The following is a 22,122-nucleotide window of genomic DNA, read 5'->3' as shown; positions in this document are numbered from 1 at the left end:
GCAGACAAATATTTGTATGAGTGACCTGTTGGTGTGTCTTTTAATCTATTTTATTTTTTTTAATCTACCACTTTTCTCCACCCCAATCCTTTCCAACACCTCAACACCGGGTAGGAGAGAAAAAGCTAGAGGAGAAAGGGATGTTTAGTTCTTTTTAGATGTCTTCCTGCTGATTGGGATGTGGAGTTCCTTGGGACAAGTCCAATCTTCATCTCGCCAGGATATGTCCAGTTTCTTCTTATCATCTCTTTTCTCAGGAGCACTAGACAAACCAGCAAGAGCAGCAGCAGGAGGAAGTACCAACAGGAGGAGCAGCCACACCTCCTCTCTTGGGGCTCTGGTCTTTTTATGCCCTCACTAGAATCCCCGGTATCAAACTATCTTTTTTAATTTTTTAAAATTTTTTAAATTTTTTATTAATTTATTCTTGTTACAGCTCAATGGTTATGCCATCCCTTGTATCCTCCCATTCTTACCTCCCTCCCATTTTCCCCTTATTCCCCTCCCCTATGACTGTTCCTGAGAGGGATTTCTTCCCCCTGTATATGTCATAGGGTATCAAGTCTCTTCTTGGTAACCTGCTAGCTGGCAGAATCACACGCTTGCCAGAGCACGCCCAAGGCAAACAGTCTGCTGCGGTAGACAATCTGAAGCAGCCCCATATCCCACAATTGGGACTGAAACAAAACCATGTTCATATGACATACCTGGGTTCTTAAGTACACAATTCTCACTACAGTGACAAGTTGCTACTGGATGGGATTCCGATGAAACGCATGTAACTAAACATCCGTTGTCCACAGGTTCAGGTTCAAATCCAAAATTTCTGGGTAGATATTCACTTGTGAGTTATTTCAGTCTTGAGGCTCAACTGTTTTCTAGCCCCCCCCCCCCATATCTCGATTCGGCAAGTGCAAGTAGTTCTGATTGAAATGTCTTTTCAACCACTGGAGTAAAGGCAATCAATAGTCATTAACCCCTTAGATAAATGCCTTAGAACCCTGGGACAAAGACTTTTCTCACATTCCTGTGAGAGCTCTCTTAGCTAAGCTGTCATGAACAGTTGCATAGGTGTGTTCTACACAAGGAGACCAATGAGGAGGACGGATCGATGCTTAAACCATTCTTCTGTATGCCACGCCAGTGCCCTGGAGTAAGACACATTTATCTACATGATGGTCCAGAGACAGGCTGGATCAAATCTGCCTCACAGACAAACTTGATCCCTGACAAACTACTGCTAGGGGTACTACACTCTTCTGGCCTTCAGGGGTACTTGCTCATGTGTGGCATACGCACATAGAGACACACACATACACACAAATACAAATAAATCTAAACTAAAGTCTTTTTTCAAAGAAACTCTACATGGACAGTCTGGTAATTACGTTTCTTGTTGCTGTGACAAAACAAACAAACAAACAAACAAAACCAGCTTTAAAAAGAATGGGTTTGCTTTGGCTTCTGGCTATGAAATGCCAGTCCTTCATGGCAGGGCACTCATCTTAGCAAGATGAGTGAGGTACTATTTATATCGTGTCTGTGGTCAAGAAGTCCAAGTTAATGAACGCTGGTGTCCACTCATTGTTGTCAACCCTTTATTGTTTAGTGTGTGACCTTAGCCTATGGAACGGTGCTTCCTACAGCCAAGGCCGATCCTTGCCCCTCCCCCAACACCTCCAGTTAAACCTCCCTGGAATCACTCTCAAAGACACACCCAGGAGGTGATTCCTAGGTCATCTAAACCAGTCAGGTGAACAGTGAGGATGACTGTCACAGACCGCACAAAAGCTTGGACAGGATGCATCAAATTCCCTAATGAGTCTCCACCGTAGATATAGTCACCGAAGGCCTGGGGGGTCTTTATCTCTCACAAATTGCTATTCTCAAAAAGGCTATCACTTCCTGTATGAGGGAAGTGTTGCTGCTTCTGTGACGGTTGCGCCAGGGTTCTTAGAGTCTGAGTCCATGGTCGGCTCAGAGCGGATACAGCTCAGCAGTTGAATAGAAAGGTCCAGGTTTCTCGGTTTGCATAACTGAATCTACAAAAAGAAACGCTGGCATATGTGATAAAAGAACAGTCTATGGGGTATTTTATTGCCCAGAGATGGAATTAATGGCAATGCCACATCTATGTCAAACACACACAGTAAAACTTTATGGTTCCTTCCCGAGAAATATTCTGTTTATGTCACATGGGTCTAATATAATGCTTTTTTTTTAAAACTTTTTTTCTTTTCTTCCCCTCCCCCACCCTTTTCCCTGTCCTCTTTGTCTCCTGAGACCTATTCCCTTTGGAAATGCATTAGTTACCTAGGAAACCTTAATGTCATTTTTTTATGAGTGGAGTTTGGTACAGCATAAAGCTAATTTATAGGGTGGTTAGGAATTCATGTCATGACTGGCAAAACAGGAGACTCCTAGATCCACCTGTGTGGCAGGGACACATGCCTTCACGCTATCATTACGGGTAATTTTTGAAGCCTAATGACAAATACGCGTTCTGTTTCACAAAATGAGTTGATTCATTGTTGTTCTGTGTAATGCATTATATTGTTCAGCATAAACCCTAGCACATAATTAGCGATAACAACAGGGCAGTAACACACCAGGCAATTTGTTAACAGTGGAAGGATGTGCTGGAATTTCCTCTTGAATGGGGAGGTGACTCCGCCCAGAGGCGGGAAATGAATAAGATGAGATTTGTAAACCCTTCGTCTATGTATTTCACTGGATCTACATTAGGAAATTAAATAAATTCTAAGTATGTCCACTACTTCATTTTGCTCATTTCTTACTGTCTGAGAACACACACACACACACACACACACACACACACACACACACACACACACACACACACTTATATTAATGGAATATGGAATGGAACCCAAATAATAAATGTTTTTCTTTCTAAAGACCAGTATCAATTGAGTGCCAAAAGTGCCATTGTAAGGACTACAGGATTTGGATCAGAGAATTGCCCTGCACCAGACACTGGGCTGTGAGTTTTAAATTACTGGATTTATTTGCTTTTCATAGTGCACCTGTGAGATTGGCACTATTTCTCCAGTTCTGGATGGGTTGTGATCAGCTAGGAAACCTGTTCAAAAGCACATCTCATTGGTTGAGAGAACAGCATGAATGCGGGTTTGTGGGGCTACAAAACTAATCCTTTCACTGATGTCTACTTCCTGCTCTGTGGCCTGTTGTCTGCGTTTGTCTCCTTTTCTGTCCCCCTAAATACATCACTGAAAAACTGAAGGACTCAGTTTCTTTGGTTACTATATGTCAGGTGGAGTCTGAGGAGATGTTAGACCATCACCTCTATATTATTTATTTGCTTATTTGTTTGTTTGCTTGCTTGCTTGTTTTGTGTGCATTGGTGTTTTGCCTGCATGTATGCTTATAGGAGGATGTCAAATTCTCTGGAACTGGAGTTACAGATGGTTATGAGCTGCCATGTGGTTGCTGAGAATTGAACCTGGATCCTCTGGAAGAACAGCTAGTGAGTGCTCTTAACCTCTGAGCCATCTGTCTAGCAGGGTAACACCTCTAATATCTCTATCAGATCCGAGCTGGTTCTTGGAGCAAAGATGTCTTTTCCTGGGATGTCAGACATCTTAGAGCTAAGCTTTCCTGACTAAGCATGGACCCATCGCTCCGCTTCCAGGCACAACCGATATTATTTGAGGGCAAAGAAAATAATCCTCCCAAATAATGTCCCACATGTGCTCCAGGGCATTTTGCAATCCCTGCTAGCTGGCAGGTTAGTCTGTGTGCTTAACAGAGGTGTAGCTAGGTGTGTTTCATGAAAGCCAAGATAACATGATGCATAGAACTCCCCTGACCCTAAGTTCACATTTCTAACGCAAACACCTTTTGCATTAACCTTGTTTTAGAAATGTAGACTTCTTGGCTCCATCACCATCCTCTGCATGAGTGGAGGTAGGAAGAGAGACCAAAATCAAGCCATAATACCCTGCAGCAACAGAGGTAACTTGCAGACATTTTGGGCTCAGCTAAGCTATGCTATTTATACAAAGACAAGTTAAAAGAAATGCATGAAGGCTAGCTAGGATATGAGCCAAGGCTAGCCGGATAATGAAGCTTATCTTTGTCCTATATAGTCAAACAGGACCAACTTTCTCATTTCATGGCTCAGTATTCACTATGAATTAACCATACACCGTTGCTGCAAGAGAGACCTTCTCCACCCCCACATAAGCGTGTGGCGGTGATTTATTGAACTCAAACAGAAGAAAATGCAGTTTTCCAGGAAACTTATTTCCACCTTTTCATTTTGTTTCTGTTTAGCGTTTCAACCACACCGTGGCGCTATTACAAAAGATAAGGGTAGGCCAAGAGCGAGCACTAGAAATCAGCCTTTGGAGAGAGTTTACTGGTGGGCTGCTCTCGGGAACCAGAGCCTCAGATACAATTGGGAGAAAGAGCAAGTTCATTGGCCCCAGGGTGCTGTCAACAGATTGGCGGCCAGAGTTTGCTTAAGGAGATCACTAGCTAGCTAACCAAAGACAGGGATTTTTTTTTAATGGCGTGTACACACTCCACTGCTTCTAGCTCCTTTTGCTCCTAACTCTAGCTGTCTATACCGCCCTTAGCTCTGGTCTGTCTACAAAAACTAAAACTCTCTATTTAGAAACTTCGGTTTGCCTACAAGTCACTCTAACTCTGACAGCCCTTTATATGTCTGTAAACAAGTGCACCTTGCCTCTTTTTCTGCTCAGCATCCTCTTTTGGACATCCAAGAGCCGAGAAAAGTCCATGATGGCTTTAGAGTCTACTGAAGGAAGGGAGGCTCTTTAGCTGTTCAGTGGAAATAAACAAGGAAGAAGAAGATAGACTGTCTGCTGGAAGAAGAAAATCCTCAGATAGGTCTTACTTAAAGAAAAGGACAACCGTTTTCCACGGGATGGGGGTGGGGGAGTGGATGGTGAATCTGTGCCCTCTGCTCTTGCCTGGATCTCTCCCTGGTCCCCTCTCCTTTCCCCATTCTCCACCCTGCCCTCCCCTGCCCCCAAGACACCGCACATATTTGGCAAGATTAAGGTGTCACCTCTCATATTACAAGGCCTGTTGATTGCAGGCAGAGACAGACCCTCCTGCACCCTTGAGTTGGAAACAATGCACTCTTCCTGCCGTCGCCCAGGTCTGGCAAAGGGAGGCAGCCAGCCAGTGCACCGCATCTGCAGAACAAATCGGAGTCTTGAACTCTGCAGCCTTTTCTTCTGACTGTTCATATTTAAGCTTGCCCCCCTCTTAGACCCCTCCTCCCTCCAGGCCGCCAGTGACCGGGGAGCAGCCGGCGGAGCAGCCCACACGTGTATTTAACCCGTTCCTTCCTTCCCAGGGAATCAAGCACCTCTTTGGCTGCAGTCTGTAGAGCCCCAGGACTAAGAGCTTGAGAAATGAGCCCCTAGAAGTCGGCCCGCAGAGAGACCGGCGGGAAGGGAGGGGGAAAGCAGGGGGAGAGAGGCAAGTGCGGGAAGTGGGGGAGGGCAGGGGCGGGCCAGAAGACCGCGAGAAAACCAGAACGCCACAGAGCACGCCCAAGCCAAACCTCCAAAGTGCTGTGTGGCAGGGTGAAGGGGGCAACTCTGCAGCCGGATCGGATCCAGAGGAAGGAGGAGATATTTTGGCAGAAGGGAAGCCTTTGAAGGAGGACCAAGCCTTTCTGAGGGACCGTTGGAGGTGACATCTTTGGGCCTCTGTGGGTGCTGCCGGCCATTTTCGATGTGGCAGCCCCCGTCAGCCAGGATAATGATGAGGCAGGTACAATCTATCTAGTACGCAGCCCCCCACCCTCACCCTGAACTCTCCATCCTCTCTGGCCTCCCTTCGCCCCCCAGCTTCTCTCTCGTCCTCAACCGGTGGGTGCAATTCTGGGACTGCTGGGTGTGGACCAAACGCATACAACTCCGAGGAATTTTCAGATTTCGAACCTGGAACCTTGCCGAACTACACTTCGGGTTGCTTATCAGACATTTTAATAGGAGACAAGGAAGAGGTGGACTTTTAAATTGCCTTTCCTAGTGCGCGCGAGTCCAGTCAAATGTCCTGAAAAGAGGCAACTTGGAGAGTGGCTGAGGTGGTAGGGGTTGAGGGTGGGTGGCGCTCAAACTGGAGTTCCACCTTGCAAGAATCAGGAAAGGAGTGAAGGAGCAATACTCTACTCTCAGGCTTTTTCCATTTCCCCTTTACACTAGGATATCCCTCCCTGCATTTCTCTTGGACCGCGATTGAGCAAAATCTAGATGCACTAACCATTGTCAATTCTAAGAGAACCAATTCTGAGCAAGTGGGGTCTAATAGATAGCTAAAATTATCTCCAAATAAGACCTCTGCCTCCACCCTAGGCTCTTTTCCTCGAATGACTCTAGTGGTTACAGAATGGAGCGTCGCTACTTTCGGGGAGTCAGGAAGAGGTGTATTGCTTGCCTTTTCTTTGGGGCAAATTGTTTTTGTGCAGAGCGGTGAGTGGTGGGCGAGTGCTCAGCTCCAGGGCGGCGTCCCACCTTGGAAGGAAGGGGTAGAGAAGTTGGAGGGTGAGTAAAATGCGTGGTTTGGACTCATACCTCCAGTTTTGTTTCACGCACGCGCCGCGCACGCAAACCACACTCCCTTGGTTGCTCACGACTCCCACCCCCACCTTACCTCGGTGACTTAACCTCCCTAGATAGCCTGCACTGCGCCTCGAGAGCTGGTACCCAGGACTGGAGAGTTCGAGGGAAGGCAACTGTTCTTGGGCGGATTCCTGTTGTTGAGTGTGTGGGGGAGGGGAGGTTGATAAGAGATGGAGAGAGATCCAAATCTAGAAGGCTCTGAGGTTTGGCGGTAGAGTTTAAGGTTGAGACCCAAGCTTTCCTTAGCTAAGGGGCAAGAAAGGCCTTCTGCCTGCTTAAATAAAAAAGAAAAGAATCTTAAAAGAAAATAAAAATCAAAAAGAAAAATGCAAGAATAAGACAGATCGAAGATATTAGCATGTAAGAAATAATGATACACCGAATGTTTTCGTCGACTCCTCCTCCCCATCTCTAAGAGAGGGTAAAAAAATAGGAGGTACTGAAGAATAGGCTATTTTGAAAAGGGTTATTTGTTTGTTTGTCCGTTAGTTTGTTTTCCTTGAAAGGAGACTAGGAGAAATGACCAGGTTTCCTTGTTGGTCTCAAGAGCAAACTCCAAAGTGATAGGGCACGGGCCTGTGAGTCTTTGCGGGCGGGGCTCGGGGGCGAGTGGCTTGGCGCAGAAGGGGTTAAGGCGCTGAGCGCGGAGCCATCTGGCCGGGTTGGCTGGTTATAACCGCGCAGATTATGTTCACGGGACTCAGAGTTGAAGGCTCCGCTCTTTACCCAGCAGCTCCGCGCCCCACCGCCCCGCGAGAGAGCCCGGCGCAACTTTCTTCCCTCTTTCTTTCTCTCTCTCTCTCTCTCTCTCTCGTTTTCCCCACCGCTGGGTAGTGGCTGCCGCAGGGGTGGGAAAGACTGAATGACCGAACTTGAGTCCACCTTTCTCTTCATGTCGACGTCTCTGGAAATAGTCACACGGATGCCATGGTTACTTCTGCCACGGTAAGGGGAGGTGGCGGGCACGTTGGGTGGGCAGGTCCCGGAGGGGGTGGGGGAACAACGCTTGGGGGAGATTGTCCTGGGTTTGCACCCAGCCCCACCCCCATCGTGCAACAAGCTCTTAACTTTCCGGTTCTTACGCTTTCCCCAAAGTTTGAGCTAGGATCTGCCCAGGCCTAGGCGCAATCACTACCACACTCTTTCCACATGCATTGCACACATGCGCGAGCGCGAATACCGCGCTCCCCACCTCCTCCTCCCTCTGGTCCCCTGGCTGCCCAAGAAACCGCCCTCGGTCTGGGAAAGTGATCAGGTTTAAGAAACCTGCTTTGGAAAGGGAAGGAGGTGGAGGCGAGGGAAAACGGGGACCACGAAAAGGCAGGAAAGGGATTCTGCAACCCCCCTCCACCTCATGCATGCACACCTCCAACCCTCTTTTCTGGTTCTTCCAAAAGACTCTCGCTCATCCTATAAGAAAAAGGAGGTGGCAGACAAAACCTGGGCTTGGAAGAGGCCAGGATCCCGGCTTGTGCCTTGCAACCCCCTGACCACCGGGCACGGCTGGTTCGACAGCTCCACGGCAAAGCCAGGCAGGGCGTGGGCTGGGGGAGGGGCCGCCAAGCTCAGGACCCTCACAGTTTGCTTCCCAGGTTGGGGAAGTTGGGGGCTCCTCGCCTAACAATGCGTGTGCCAGCGTTGGTGTCCCACATAAGCCTTTTTCTCTGAGAGGGTCTCTAGCCCCAGACTACTCTGGCCAGCGCCTACCCACCCAATGGCTCCCCACCCTGGGTCTTTTGCGCAGAGGTTGGGACCTGGCCAGAGAACGGTGGGCACAGGGTCGGGGCAATCGGTAGGGATTTGGTAGCAATTTCTCGGAGCCCATTTTAGGACCCCCCCGCCGCCCCGCCCCACGCCCGTCTCCCAAGAAGTGGGACCTTCAGAGCTAGGTCGGAATTAAAAGACCCCATAGCGGACTGAACCGTTTTCATTGCCACGGGGCTCTGCACAGTGGTGGATACTTCTAATGAAATTTGGCTGGCTTGGGAACTGAAGGTGCAGAACGGAGGGGAAGGCCGCCGGTGTAGGGTGCCTGCCGGGAGGATAGCTCTGCCGGTCGTTTTCGGGTGTGAGTGGGTGTGCGGTGCTGCTCGCTTTGCGCAATTTTGGCGTTCTTCTGCAGCGCTCAGATGCGCCTCCGTGGGACCACAGCACCGGAATAGCGTGGACACAGTTGACGGGTCGCAAGTAGAAATTGGAGTCGAGGCTCTTGTTTTCATGCTGGGGAAGCACCCACCAGATTGGCTCAGACCTCCTGGAGGCCGGCGGGTGGCAGGTTGAGACTCAGAGTGAGGGCTGCTGTAGGACGCTATCCCAGCCTGCGCTGGCAGCTAGCTAGAAAGCTGGAGTCCCGGAACCCGGACTTGTTTATGAGTGTGAAGAGGTTGGGGGCGGGGACCTGTTGGGGGAGGGGAAGGGAGACTGAAAAGGGTGGGTGTTACTCGCTGAGTCTGAAGTTGGAAATTCTGCGCCTTACGGATTGTGCTGGCAAACCTGCCTTTCAGTAAAGGAATGCCTTTCCGTTACAAACCAGGGGCAAAGAACTACCTAAGCATGCTGCCCTAAACGTCAGGATGAGAGAAGAGTGGGCCAGAGGAGTGGGTTTTACCGGAGAGCTTTACGATCGGTTCTGTTTTCTAAATAGCTCGAACTTTACCAGTTTACTTGGCCTTCGCTGATCCTGACATGTAGCTCAAAGAAATTGTAGAGGTGAATCCAGAAGATAAAACCCAACTATCTCCGCTTTAAGCTCAAACTGACCTGAGTAGCTTTGGGAGACAGTGGAGAGAGAAAAAGAAAGCCGGCTGCTGTGTCTGGTGGTATATATGGTGGACAGAAGAAAGTTTACCAATTCGCCTCAGGGAGAGCGAGTAGGATTGCCATTTGGTGAGGACTGTGCTGAGGCCGGCCTTGAGAAGAATGAATCTGTATGAATCAGGGTCTGATTTCCCAAAACGGGAGACTGATCCTTGGGTGGCCAGAGAAAGGCTGGGAGGGTTTCCCCCATCTCAGTGAGAGAGGGGGATGAACGGAGTTGTGGGTGGGAGAGCAGAGCTGGAGGTGGAGCTCACTCCAGCTTCCTCTAGCTTGGCCAGACCTGGAGGGGTGGGGAGCCTGTGTGATGGGCATCTGTGTGCATAGCAGGAGAGGAGAGCTTGTGGGAACCTAGGTGTAGCTAATGAGAAATCTGTGCCTATGAAGGGTGTCAGAGCTGGAGAAGTGCGGTGTGGTGTGCTGAAGACAGATGGCTTGTGCGTGCCTGCACAGACACATGGGGTGGGTGTGGTGTGGTGTGAGAGGGCGGCTGGGCTGTGTGTGTGTGTGTGTGTGTGTGTGTGTGTGTGTGTGTGTGTGTGTGTGTTAAAGGTGGACATGTGTGAGGGCTGGACGACTGAAGATTACCAAAGGGATGTGAAAGGGAGATTATCTGAGAAGAGTGGAATGTTAACTTTATGGGCATATGCAGCCCTGGGATTTGACTGGGACACATAGAAGATAAAGAGGCATGAACATTCTTGCAGAGAGCAACTCAAGGAAGGATGGCTTTTTGCCTCTCCCTCTTCCTTGCCTTCCAGTGAAGGGACTAGGGAAGGCTTGGATGAGGCTTTGCACCACATATAAGGGGCAAGTTCTTGTGTTAGCACAGGGTCCAGTGACAGGAAGTGCCATGTGCACAAGACTCCTGAGTAAAGAGATGCATTTGCATGCCAAGTGGTAAGGATGCACACTGTATGATATTGTTTAATGGGCTCTCTCACTTAGGAGAAGGACACACTACCACCAGTTAATGTTGATGATTATTATTACAAATTGATGGGATGCCCACTGGATGCTCAGCTCATTGGTGAGTGCTGGGACATGGCACACTGCCTTGGAAAAATTCCTTCTCCATGCTCAGCTGACAGTTGCAGCGCTGCCAGCATTGGGGGGTACAGTGCCTGTGGAGGGCTCTTCTAGACTTGTTCATGGACCATGGGAGCCAAAGGGAAGCTGACTTGAAATATATCTGTGGCTTTGTAAAAAAGAGGATGATAGGTACTTCTGTGGGTGGCAAGGGAGCTGGTGTTGCTGCTGCTCACCTGGACTACAGCCTAGGCTGGGAATTGGAAGGTTAGTGCTGCCTTCTAGGTGGAAAATGGTCTATTTCAAGATGGAGTGTGTGATGTTTCCTTACTAGCCAGAATGAATCTTGAAATATGGGCCTCGGGGAAGGTACAATGATGCCCATGATAGGCTGGGCTCCATAGTGTTTTCCTGTCTTTGAGGATTCTGTGCTATGAATCGAAAGCTAAGCTGAGTATGTGCTAATGCCCTTGTCTATGGGCTAGCTGGTGGCTAAAGCAGCTATGAGAAAACTAGCCAAGGGGATGCAGGAAATCTGCATAACATCATGTGCCCCATGAAGGACTATGCTGTGTGTTTTTGCAGGAACTGTGGGTCTGGGGAAGTGGGAAGTTGGCCTTGGATGCTTAGACCTGTGACTTAAGGAAACAAAGGTATGCATAAAGGAAGAGCTGTAGGCTTCAGGGAGTGAGAGCAAGAAGCAACTCCCTGGCTTCACTGAGGTATGAAATAACTTGGCCAAAGCAGGAAGAAGGCTATATGTTTAGGGGCAAACATATCTGTTCACCTGGGCCAGGTGACAAGGAGCCTGTTTTGATCCTGTGACGGCGTCTGGATGGAACACTATATGGTTAATGGCAGTCTTCATTCGTGAAATTGAAGCTGTACTATTTTGAGGTTCTCCCTCAGTGTTTCAGGGAAGTTCATCTCTTTGAGAAATAGCCATTGTTAGGCAGAGCTAAGGCCGCTATTTTCTGAGAGCACAATGCTGAGGCAGAAGACTCCCAGCTGGAAACGCCTGCATTTAGTCTGCCACTTTGGAGCAGTAGTTTTCTGATGTCTAGGACTCTCCATGCCCCTCTCTATAGAGAGTGACTGTGTTGATGGGGACTGGGTAAGAAGAGAGAGGCATTCCTCTTTACCAGGAAAAGCTCAAAGGGACCAGATACAAAGGCTGTGATCTATAGAGATACAGTCTACTTGGGCTTAGGTTGGGCATCTGTCAGTCACTGAGAAAATGGGACCTTTTGTCTCTTCTAGATAGCATCATATCTCAACGGCTTACCCACTGTGTAAAAATAAAATAAAACAAAGCTTTCCTATGGCTTGCCTCAGTTTACTACTTATCCATAACCTGGAGGCAGGTAAAGTTAGATTTTAGTTCATGGGAATCTGATAGGTCTCTGGATTATTTAGGGCGAGAGGCAATAAAGGAATCAGTTATTAATTGTCAGACAGACTTTGTTTTAGCATCAGATATGCAAGCTACAATTCCAAAACAAATGTGACTTTGAAGACACAGAGCATAGTAATTGTCTTTGGCATAGCCACGGTTTGTGTAAGAGAGAAGCAAAGTCCAGCCACCCTGCATTGCTGTCAAGGTCTATGTTTTTTCTAGATGATAAGTCCTTGCAGGCCCCAGCCTGCCTCGAGAGAAGAACCCTGGGGCTTGGAGTTGTGAAATGCTGCGTGCCCAGTGCAGCAAGTTGGGCAAAGCCACTTTGCAATGAGACAAGGATGGAGGCCCAAAAGCCCTGAAACGTCTCAGTCCTCCCAGAAGTTAGCACACGCTGTCAAGTCCTGGCTCAGAGTCAAGGCTCCCATCCTTTGAGTTCAGTGGCCATAAATAGTCAGGAGCTAAGTTATTTCCATGAGGCACTAAACCAATTCTTTTGCTTTTTTTGGCGAGATTGGGCCAATTAAGTTGATTGGAAGAGGTCACTGCTGATGGGTCTCGCATTCCCCAAGCAGGACAGGCCAGCAGAGTTTAATTACATAACATTTCCCATCTCTGCCTCTGCAATCCCAGAGGTATCAGATGCTCAGGCCTTTCCTCTTCCCCTCCATTCAGGATGCCTAATTGAGCAAGCTGCTTCTGCTGCAGGCTCTTCCAGACCTTTTCCTGAGTAATTCCAAGGCCTCCACCCTAAGCAGAGGGGCTGCAAATCCAGGTGCCGGCTGGAAGTGAGAGGAAGGGGTTTGGGGCTGACTTGGAAGATCTTTTCAACCCACCACTCTGTTTCAAGACCTCAGCAGCTGCTGTTCTACTCATTAATGACGCAGGCAGTTCTGACTTTGGGAATACTGAACTAATGACAGTTGGACTGAGTTTTATATAAGACTGACTTCATTGGAAAAGGACCAAATCTTTTGCTGGAGAAAAGCCTAAGGCCTGTGTGGGGTTGCTGATAAGACCAGTGGATACACTTTTGTGCATGAGCAAGCACATGCTGTTGAGATCTCGTGAGTGTGTGTGTGTGTGTGTGTGTGTGTGTGTGTGTGTGTGTGTGTGTGTGTGAAGACACATGAACACAGGAGCTATCCTGGATGGCAGATCAGGAAGCATTTGCAGAGCCTATGTTATTGGTGGACAGGTATGTGGATACTGGCTCAGATTTTGTTGTCATTAAATCGCATCTCATTGTGAGCCAGCCATTTGTTTATTAGACAAAATAAGAGCAGTTTTTCTCAGATCATTTGCATATGGGGGTTGTGAGATCTGAAGTGTGCGACCAATGTCAATACTAGCCCATTCTTGCCTGGAAAGAGTTCTAAGATCAAGAAAACAGGACAGAAATAAAGAATGAAAGAACAAAAGAAAGGAAGAAACATATTTTCCAGAATTCTCACTTTCAGACTGTGAGCACATATCTAGATAGTCCAAGAGTTTCTGTCACTTTTCTTTGAAGCCACCTTTGATTTTTCCCTACAAATATTAAGGAGCTAGAGAAAGATAGTATTTTTATGTGATCGATCAGAATGCATGTGCAGTTTGTTCATGTTCTTATCTGTCATAGTGCTCCTCTGACAAATACTGATTATGAACTACTGCGGTCTCTAGGACTCTCGGCATCCTCATAGGATAAACCTCTGACTAGGAGTGGCTAACAGAATTTGACGCAACATTTGGTATGGTCTGTTATGGTTGCTCATTATCTAGCGACGTCACCAAAGAAGACATTTCAGCCAGTGATTTTCACGTGAGGCAAAGAACTAAAGAGTTTACTGATCTCAAAAGACTTCAGTACACAGCGATCTTAAGCAGCATGAGGCAGCAGATGGCTTGCTGACATGGAGATGGGGATCAGGCTTTTAACTGAGTTCTGTCACTAATTAGCTGTTGCTATGTGATCCTGAACATTCTCCTCAGGCTGTGATTTCCCTGACTATGCAGGAAGGGCTTGAATTAGAAGGTCTCAAAGCCCCATTCCAGCTCCACCACCCTAAAATTCTACATTAATCCTGTCCTACTTAATCTTTGCTAATATGCCTTACTTGGAGCGTGCCTTGGCACATTCTAAAGAGCTCCTGTTTTTATCTTTGGAGAAAGCCAGAAAAGCATCCAAAGAATTTACCAGAATGTTTTGTTTTGGCCAAGAATGCTCAAGATGTTGGCTTGGTCTCTACAGTACGAGGTGTACAGAGCTGGTAGTAGTTGGGTTTGGCTTTCTTGTGGATTTGGTACTGATCATTCAGCATTTTCCTTTCAAACACCTTTCACTGTCGACATTTCTAAGAAAGGTCACTACCCACCTTTAAGACAATGAGAGTTTATGAGTAGTTAGTAGGTCCCAGGCAAATATTAAATAACATTATCTCAATATCTCCAGATAACTCCATGAATAATTGGAGATAGTGACATGAAGCTAAAGGGTAGCTCCATAACTGCACAGCAAAATGCTGAGATGCTTTCCTTCCTGAAGCCAACAGCACTCCAATGCCCACCAGATTGTGGTTTTTTTCCTATGATGTTATCCAGATGGGCACTGTTTCTATCCTGCTTTGCAGAAGTTTGTCACCCTACAGGATAGCCAGCTCTACCCTGGAGCTTCCTTTGCATATGCAAGACAAATGCTTACGTTTTTCTAGCCACCTGCTGGCAAGCATGTGTCAGATCTATCATAGCTTCCATGGGCTCTCCTCATTTACTTGCCTGTACTGTTGACAAGGGAATTTGCCCTTCCAGCACTCGGGTATTGATTTAAGCCACAATTGCCTCCTTGTAAACTCTATAAGAGCAGAGATGGACATCTGGTTTTGATCCACACGCCCATAAGAGGTGGTGGGTCCCAGCATTCCTGAGTCCTGAGATGAGGATCGCACAAAATGGAAACTTAAATGGAGATCAGGAGATCTCTTCATAGTTTAGAAGGTGGCTTGATAGGCCAGGGAACCCAACCATTTAGACTTGGGCTTTGACTAGGTGGATTTCTTGCTGGAGGGTCAGCAGACATGGATTGCTACAAAGGACTGAGTCCCCAAGCTGTGCTTGAGACAGAATAAAACAGCCATCACATCCTCTAGCCCTGGTATTAACCTCTGAATATCACTCTCTGGGCAAAAGTTCTTCCAAGAAGGCAAACAAAAGGATTTCTTGTAGGCAACTCTTACTCTCTTCAAAGGGTGTAACTGAATGAATGTCCTTGATTTTTTTCTCTCTTTATCTCCCCATTATGACTAACACACATACATTCTCTCTCTCTCTCTCTCTCTCTCTCTCTCTCTCTCTCTCTCTCTCTCTCTCTCTCTCTCTCTCTCTCAACCAATAATGAGTGGTGCTTGAAGATATTTTCACTATGCAGCAGAAAACACTGACCAAATGCCTATTTGATTGTGTTACAATATTTATGATCCAAATATATGCATTTACATTTCACATACAGGGTGTTGCATCTCTTCTTTACATAAAAGATGTTCTCTCTCTCTCTCTCTCTTTTGTGATTGCCAAGAACATGAAACTTACCTCCCACAATTTACTATTCTCTTCTGTTTCTAGACCTAAGCCTCCATCATTTAAAAATATCTTCCCTCCCCCTCTGTGTCCCCTTTGTCCCTTGAGGAATATATTTCAAGCCCTTAGTCTGGAATTAGTTTCATCCTATGTCTAGCAGACCTGTTCCTGTTGGTTTATAAGGGACTTCCACTAGGCTCAAGGGGGAGACGTAGCTGTAAAACTCACCTGATTTCCCAACAGGTATGTCCCAGCACTGAGAAGAAGGTTGGCTCTGCTGACACCCAGCTGCTTATGTAGAAAAGCTTGTAGCTTTTCTCCTGGCATAGAACTCAGACTAATGGTGAATTTTAATCAGAACTTTTTTCTTCCATGGGCCTCTACTTCTTGGTCTGGAAAAGAAGGGAGTTGGACTCACTGGCTGATCAAATGTGACTGTTCATAAATGCTGGTGGTGTTCTGTAGCTCTGCTGTTCCCTGTGCTCTATGCCTGGGATTTCCAGGTACTCCTCCTTCTGGCCTGGAGTCCTTATGTACAGAAATGTGGAGGGGGTGGTGGAGGAAATTAAGTTATGTGATGCCAGATAAGTTATTGAACATATGGATGAGTGAATGTTTATAGAGTGCTGAAGAAACAAGCTTGCCAGATTTGTGGCGGATCTTGGATTGCTAGCTGGGAGCATGGGGGAGCGGTTCATGTGGGATGAAATTGTCTGTGGGTAGCTGAATTCAGTAAGCTAAATCCGAAAGATCCCAAACTATGCTCTATGAGCCCAATCCTGCCTCTGACACTACCAGAGACGGCACCTTGGATATCCTTGAGCAATCCCAGGTCTTGTTTTCCTTGCCTATTAAATGTCAGAGTTAAGAGCTTCAATTACTGCTGAAGTCTTTCCTGCCTTCTCACTAGATTGTGGGAATTTAAGGCTAGAACAAAACCATGGATGGATGGATGGATGGATGGATGGATGGATGGATGGATGGAGAAAATGACACTCTCAAATTGTTTACATGTGATGGTAAATACCCTGATGGAAAACAGATAGGGGTGGTCAAAACATGCATCTGTTCTTGAATTGGGGTGGCAACAGAACATGTGGTATGTATGTTTATGCTGTAGTTTGAATGCTCGCCTCCACATCTTCACCAGTAATATTAAAATCATCGTAGACATGTTTGTTTCTCCATAACCTTCCTTGGGAAGCCTTCCTGCATTGCCCCAGAGTGCCCAGGGGGCTTCCTTCCCAGCCTCCTATATGTTATAGCACTTAGCAGCCTGTCCTGCATTTGCATTCCTGTCTTCTTACTAGAGGACAGAATCCTTGACAAGGAGTCTGTGCTTGTCATTTTTCTGTTCACCAGCACCCGAACTAGCATCGGGCATGGGAATGTGTCCAGTGAAGGTATGAACACACGAGAGAACCATCGGCGAGCTCAGTAGTAGATGGCACTGGGAACTGGGTTCAGAGATGTGATGTACCTCGCTAAAGGTTCAAAACTGTGTCCTCTTTGTTTCCATTCTCTCTGTCCCAAAGGTTAGTTCATAAATGCTCACTGCTAACTTGCCAGGAAAACTTGTTTTGCTTCTCCTTAGACCCTTTCCTTCATGTCCTAACCTACCTAGTTCTGCATATTTGGGCTCTTGGTCTGGGGTCATTGGGTACCACTGAGAGACTCTGGAAGCAGATCTGGATGCACATGTAAGGATGATTCCATTTGGGTCCTGTTGGTGGCTCTGCGCTAGATGTTAGAGAAGATGTAGAGATGGACGAGGCTCTTGCCTGAAGGGCTAGAAGTAGGTAGAGACAAGTTATATTATAACTGGGCTCCAAGAGAGAGAAAGGTAAATATTGAAAATGAAAGGTAGGCTCCCTGAGTGTGGCTTTTTAGTGTTGACAGGACAGGGTTGAGAGGAGGATGCTCAGAGCCTTCAGTTCTTTGTGGCAGTAGTTTGGGAAACACTATGGATAGTTCAAGAGGTGTTGCTCAGAGCAACGTATGAGCTCACAAGTTTACTTTGAGAAGTGTCCCCAGTGCAGGCAGAAATTGGCATAATAATGAGAAGAAAGTGGGAGGGAGGTGAATGTTCTCTAAGAATTGTGTTTCCTGCTCCTTCGCTGACTTCTGTATCATCTCTGTGGCCACTTCTCACACAGGGACAGACTGCCATCTACTGTCCACTTCTGTCCTCTGAGTCCCTCCTTCACAGCCAGCTCCTTGTCATCCCCCCTCCCCCATATTGTTTTTAATGATTGCAGATACCAAGGAGAAAAAGACAGTAGGTGCTGTTTGATAGTTTCTGCAGAATTTAGAAGTAAGCCTTAAAAAAAATAAGATGTTCAGTGGTTTTCCTCTCTGCTTCATGATAGTGTTCTTTGAAGGGGACTTCCTCGCATCTCCTGAGTCTTCCTAGGACTGGGTAGCAGGACTATCAGGTGGAAAGCAGGATCTCACCATCAGTGACCTTAAAGTCTCCTTGGGAGACAGGAGAGCTTCCCAGTAGGAAGAAGCACCGTGGATCTGAAACATGCAAATGACAGCAAAGACAGCAGTGGGTTCGGAGGAAAGTTCTTGCAGGGAAAAGGTGCTTGTAGATAGCTTGTCCTGCATCTCCATCCAGTAACTCTCCTGTTGGGAAAGAGGGTCATGAAAGCTCGTGGTGCCATACGATAGTCCCTGAGCCAGTTGCTCTTTGAGTGTCCTGGTGTACAGGGGAATATAGGCATTAAGGATGTTCAAGGGCTGCTCCTGCGATCCTCTTCGCATATCTCTCCTGGACTCTCTTCCAAAAGTACACCTGCCCAGTGCCGGAGTCAGAGCCTCTCTTAAAGAAACTACATGGGGGGGGGGCCCTGACTCAAGTCTAAGATTCCTTCCTGTTAGAATTCATATTCCTCAATAAATACCTGAGAGTTTGCTGTTGTTTCCTTTAGGCTTTTGTTTGTTTGATTGACGGTTTTTGTTTATTTGTTGGAGACAGGACTTCTCTCTAGACCAGAGTGACAAGGGACTCACTCTATAGCTGAGGATGGCCTCGAATTCAGAGCAATCCTCCTGCCTCTGCCTCCCAAGCACTGGAATTATAGGTATGTACCACTGTGCCTGGTTTGTATCTTTTTTAAAAAAATAGTGGAGATACTATTTTTTCAGTAATTCTTTGTCTTTTGTCTTTTGCTTTTTTCTTAGTGTTTAAATCATCACCAAAGAAATTTCCAGAGTGTTTATTTCATGTTCTTGTCCTTAGATATGGATGTGTATGGATGACAGAGGGTGGGGAAGGGCAGGACAGGAATAGAAAGCATATACTATCAGGGTACAGGAAATCCACTGAAGTTGAGGACCAGGTAACCACTTAAGAGATCTCAGCTCCTCACTGCAATCCTCTCACGGTTTTCTCTTTCTTGTCGGCTACTCCAGTGCCCTGTTTTGGTTTTCTTAAATTTATTTTATGTAAATGAGTGCTCTATTTGCCTGTACACCTGCATGCCAGAAGAGGGCACTAGATCACATTACAGATGGTTGTGAGCCACCATGTGGTTGCCGGGAATTGAACTCAGGACCTCTGGAAGAGCAGGCAGTACTTTTAATGGCTGAGCTATCACTCCAGCTCTGTTAATGTCACTATCCCCTTTGATCCTGCTATGAAGTCACTTCTCCATCTCACAGATGCCTTGGATTTTGAGGGGACAATTTGACAGAGATAAACTTAGCCATGGACCATTGGAAAAGACCAAGTTTTTTAATTTATTTATTTTTGTGTGTATGGGTGTTTTGCCTGAATGTATATCTGTGCACCATATGCTTGCAGGGCCCAGAGAGGCCAGAAGAGGGTGTTGGATCCTTCCAGGATGGGAGTTACAGACAATTGAAAACTGCCATGTGGGGGCTAGAACTAGAACCCAGGTCCTCTGGAAGAACAGCCAGAACTGCTGAGCCATCTCTCGAACCCCAAAGATTAAGGTTTTGACCAAGTGGGGGCTGGAAATGAAGGGGTTGGAGCAGGATTTCAGGTATTTATCATGTAGTGTGATGGTTATCTGTGATTACCCAGGAGGGATAGTGAGTCAGGCTTGGGTTAGAGAGTAACATGAAAGTCTCTCAAACCAAGTAATGTAGAAAGAGATTATCAGTTCTCAGCAAGTTGCTTGGTGCCAACGATACCAATAAATGGTGGTAATTTTCTGCTGGCCTGTGGTGTAACTTGTAATATTTCATAATAGCAGGAGATGAGGGGCATAACTCTAGAGAGAGGAAGCAAACAGTGAGCCGTCTGAGTTAGTGGTACCCAAGCACAGAGCAGCATGTATAATAGTGTGGAGAGGAGGGACGAGAACAGTGTGAGCTAGGAAAGATTTGCAGTCAACTCAGGGAGGACACCAGAGCACCATGGAACTAAAAAGCTCTGTCTAGCTATAATGTGGAAGGCAAGCTTATTAAATGGTATTCAATGAATGGAAGAGTGGCTAACGGTTGGGAGGACAAAAATAATAAATGAGCGAGTGAACAAATGAATGGAGTACAGAGGGAGAACAGCAAGATGGATTGGTCTTGAGTCATCCCTGCCAGTACTTTGCCAGTTCTTGCTCTGAGGAGATTATGCCAGCCTGGGACGACAGTGTGATACAAATGGTTAGGGTGTGCTTGACTACAAGGTGATGGAATTAGGAGAGTAACTCTAGTGCCGGCTTTATAGAGCTGACGGAGGGGGTCTCCCACCCAGTCATTGGCCTTATATGTTTTTCCACCCTAATTGGTTTCATTCAAGATCAGAGGGGAAAAAATTGGCTTTGGGGATTACAACCAGAACACTGGAAACTGTGTCAGGGACTTGTTTCAGAGAAGGCCATTTGTAATGTGGGTCTTTTTTCTAGGCTCCTGGTGGAATACGGCCAAGTGCTGGGGCTTTTGGAACCCTTAGAAAACTTCCAGGTTCTTAGATGTCAGATTCCTCCATGGGGGATTCCTATTCCTAAGTATTGAAACTTTAGCAAGGCTGGGGGTTGGGGAGGGGAGAGAAGTCCTAAATCCTGAAGAACATCTTTTTCAAATAGTAGCTCACATGGAAACGTCTTTGCAAGCTCACACTCTCTAGTGTCTAAGAGACGAGTACTGTGACAGTCACGCAGACTGCAAGCCACTTCAGAGGTGGGAGTACTACACCTCTCCTTGGCGAAGCCAGTGAGAGCCAAAGATACATTTTGCACATCCAGTGTCATCTTCAGGCATTTTGCCCAACAGGGACTCCCCATATTCCACCTAGCCAGTTCTTGCCGTACACTCCAGGACCTGTGAACTGTGGATGACAGCGCTTGCTTGGCACATCATCCAGTCTAGTTAAGTCGGCGGTTGGAAAGATCATCAAGTGACCCTACTGTGCAGCCCAGATTGGGAGCCACCCGCTTATAGAACTAAGCAACTGTTCATCACCTGACCTCCCTGCAGCTTTGTCACGCGTCTGACCTCTTCCCACCTGTGGTGTGTATTTCAGAACTCATTTTGTTTAAGGATGTCAAGCTCATTTGACCCGAGCCCTGTGCCTTCCTTCTTATCCAGTGTTGGCCACAGAAGTTGGAAGATGGACAGGTTCTCAGCATATTCTCAAGCGCTGCCCTTCCCCATCTACCAGAAGGGATATGGATGGTGAAAAGAAGGGATATGGATGGTGAAAAGGTGGGTTGGGGGGGTGGAATAGAGGGGCATTATTCGTGGTGTGAGCAATTTTATCTCGGTCCTCCCAGCAGCCTCCAGGGCAGTCAGCTTGCATAATGTGTTTGTGCTGCAAGTAGTTTATGATCATCTTTCCTAATAGCTCTTCCCGGGAACGGCAGTCAGATGCCCTTAACCATGGATGAAGTCAGCCTATTATAACACTGGTGGCTCAACCCAAACATCCTTCTTGGGATGGTCCTTCCCAGAGACACGCCTGACCCCATGTCTTCAAGGAAGTCTTCCCAGGGAAGGAAGTACTGGGCCTGTTTCTTGTCTTTGAATTTCCTGGGGCTTTCCGGAGGCATGGAGAGCAGAGGTTTGGGGAAAGAGTCTCAAAAACAGAGCCTGAAACATTTTGTTTCCAACCATATATTCCCGATTTGTGAAGTGAACCATATGGAGCTATTTGCAATCCCTGGGTTTCTCACTTACAACTGTTGTGGATGCCATGAGGCGTGCTGGTGCTGTGTGTGGGGCACCGACTGCCGCCTGTGTGCTTCTGAGACTTGGAATTCTCAGGCCTGCTGAGAGACCCAAAAGCAGTGTAGGAATTGCTGCGCTATGGAACAAGTCATGCTAACCAAAGGGATGGCGGCTCAAGAGAGCAGAAAAGGGGATGCCACCACGACCTGCACGGTGGCCAGAGAGGCTGCGACACTCTTGTTCTGCAGAAGGGACAGGTATAAACTGCATATGAGAGAGACAAGAGGGATGACAAGTTCTACAAAGAGTCAAGGAGTCAGGAGAGGCCAGGACTATCGTGTGTGTGTGTGTGTGTGTGTGTGCGCGCGCGCGTGCGCGCGCTTCCAGGACCATATGAGAGGTGAGCAGAAGCAGCCACTGTCAACACTAGATCACTAGATGATTTACTTTGTTTTCTAGAGTCTGATCTGGGTCATGTTGACAAGGACCATGAGCTAATAGCAAGTTGACACGGTGTTGAAAAACAGTAAGTGCAGTGACCACAATAATACT

At 47.1% G+C, this 22,122-nt stretch overlaps 1 protein-coding gene across 2 annotated transcripts in view; it reads left to right on the top strand.

The window, feature by feature from the left end:
- Nucleotides 1-5,555: 5,555 nt before the first annotated feature.
- Nucleotides 5,556-22,122, top strand: part of Ntf3 (neurotrophin 3) — a 71,600-nt gene continuing 55,033 nt past the window's right edge. The window contains exon 1 of one of the 2 annotated variants that reach the window (XM_051155406.1): nucleotides 5,556-5,793. In XM_051155406.1, coding sequence (XP_051011363.1) covers nucleotides 5,755-5,793 — 39 coding nt within the window. In that variant the 5' untranslated portion in view covers nucleotides 5,556-5,754. Of the gene's footprint in view, nucleotides 5,794-7,374; nucleotides 7,590-22,122 lie in introns of those variants that run through there. The other variant, XM_051155407.1, reaches the window with a different exon arrangement.

Source organism: Acomys russatus, chromosome 13, assembly GCF_903995435.1.
Source record: "Acomys russatus chromosome 13, mAcoRus1.1, whole genome shotgun sequence".
NCBI lineage: Eukaryota > Metazoa > Chordata > Mammalia > Rodentia > Muridae > Acomys > Acomys russatus.
This window is presented reverse-complemented; position numbering and strand designations above follow the sequence as displayed.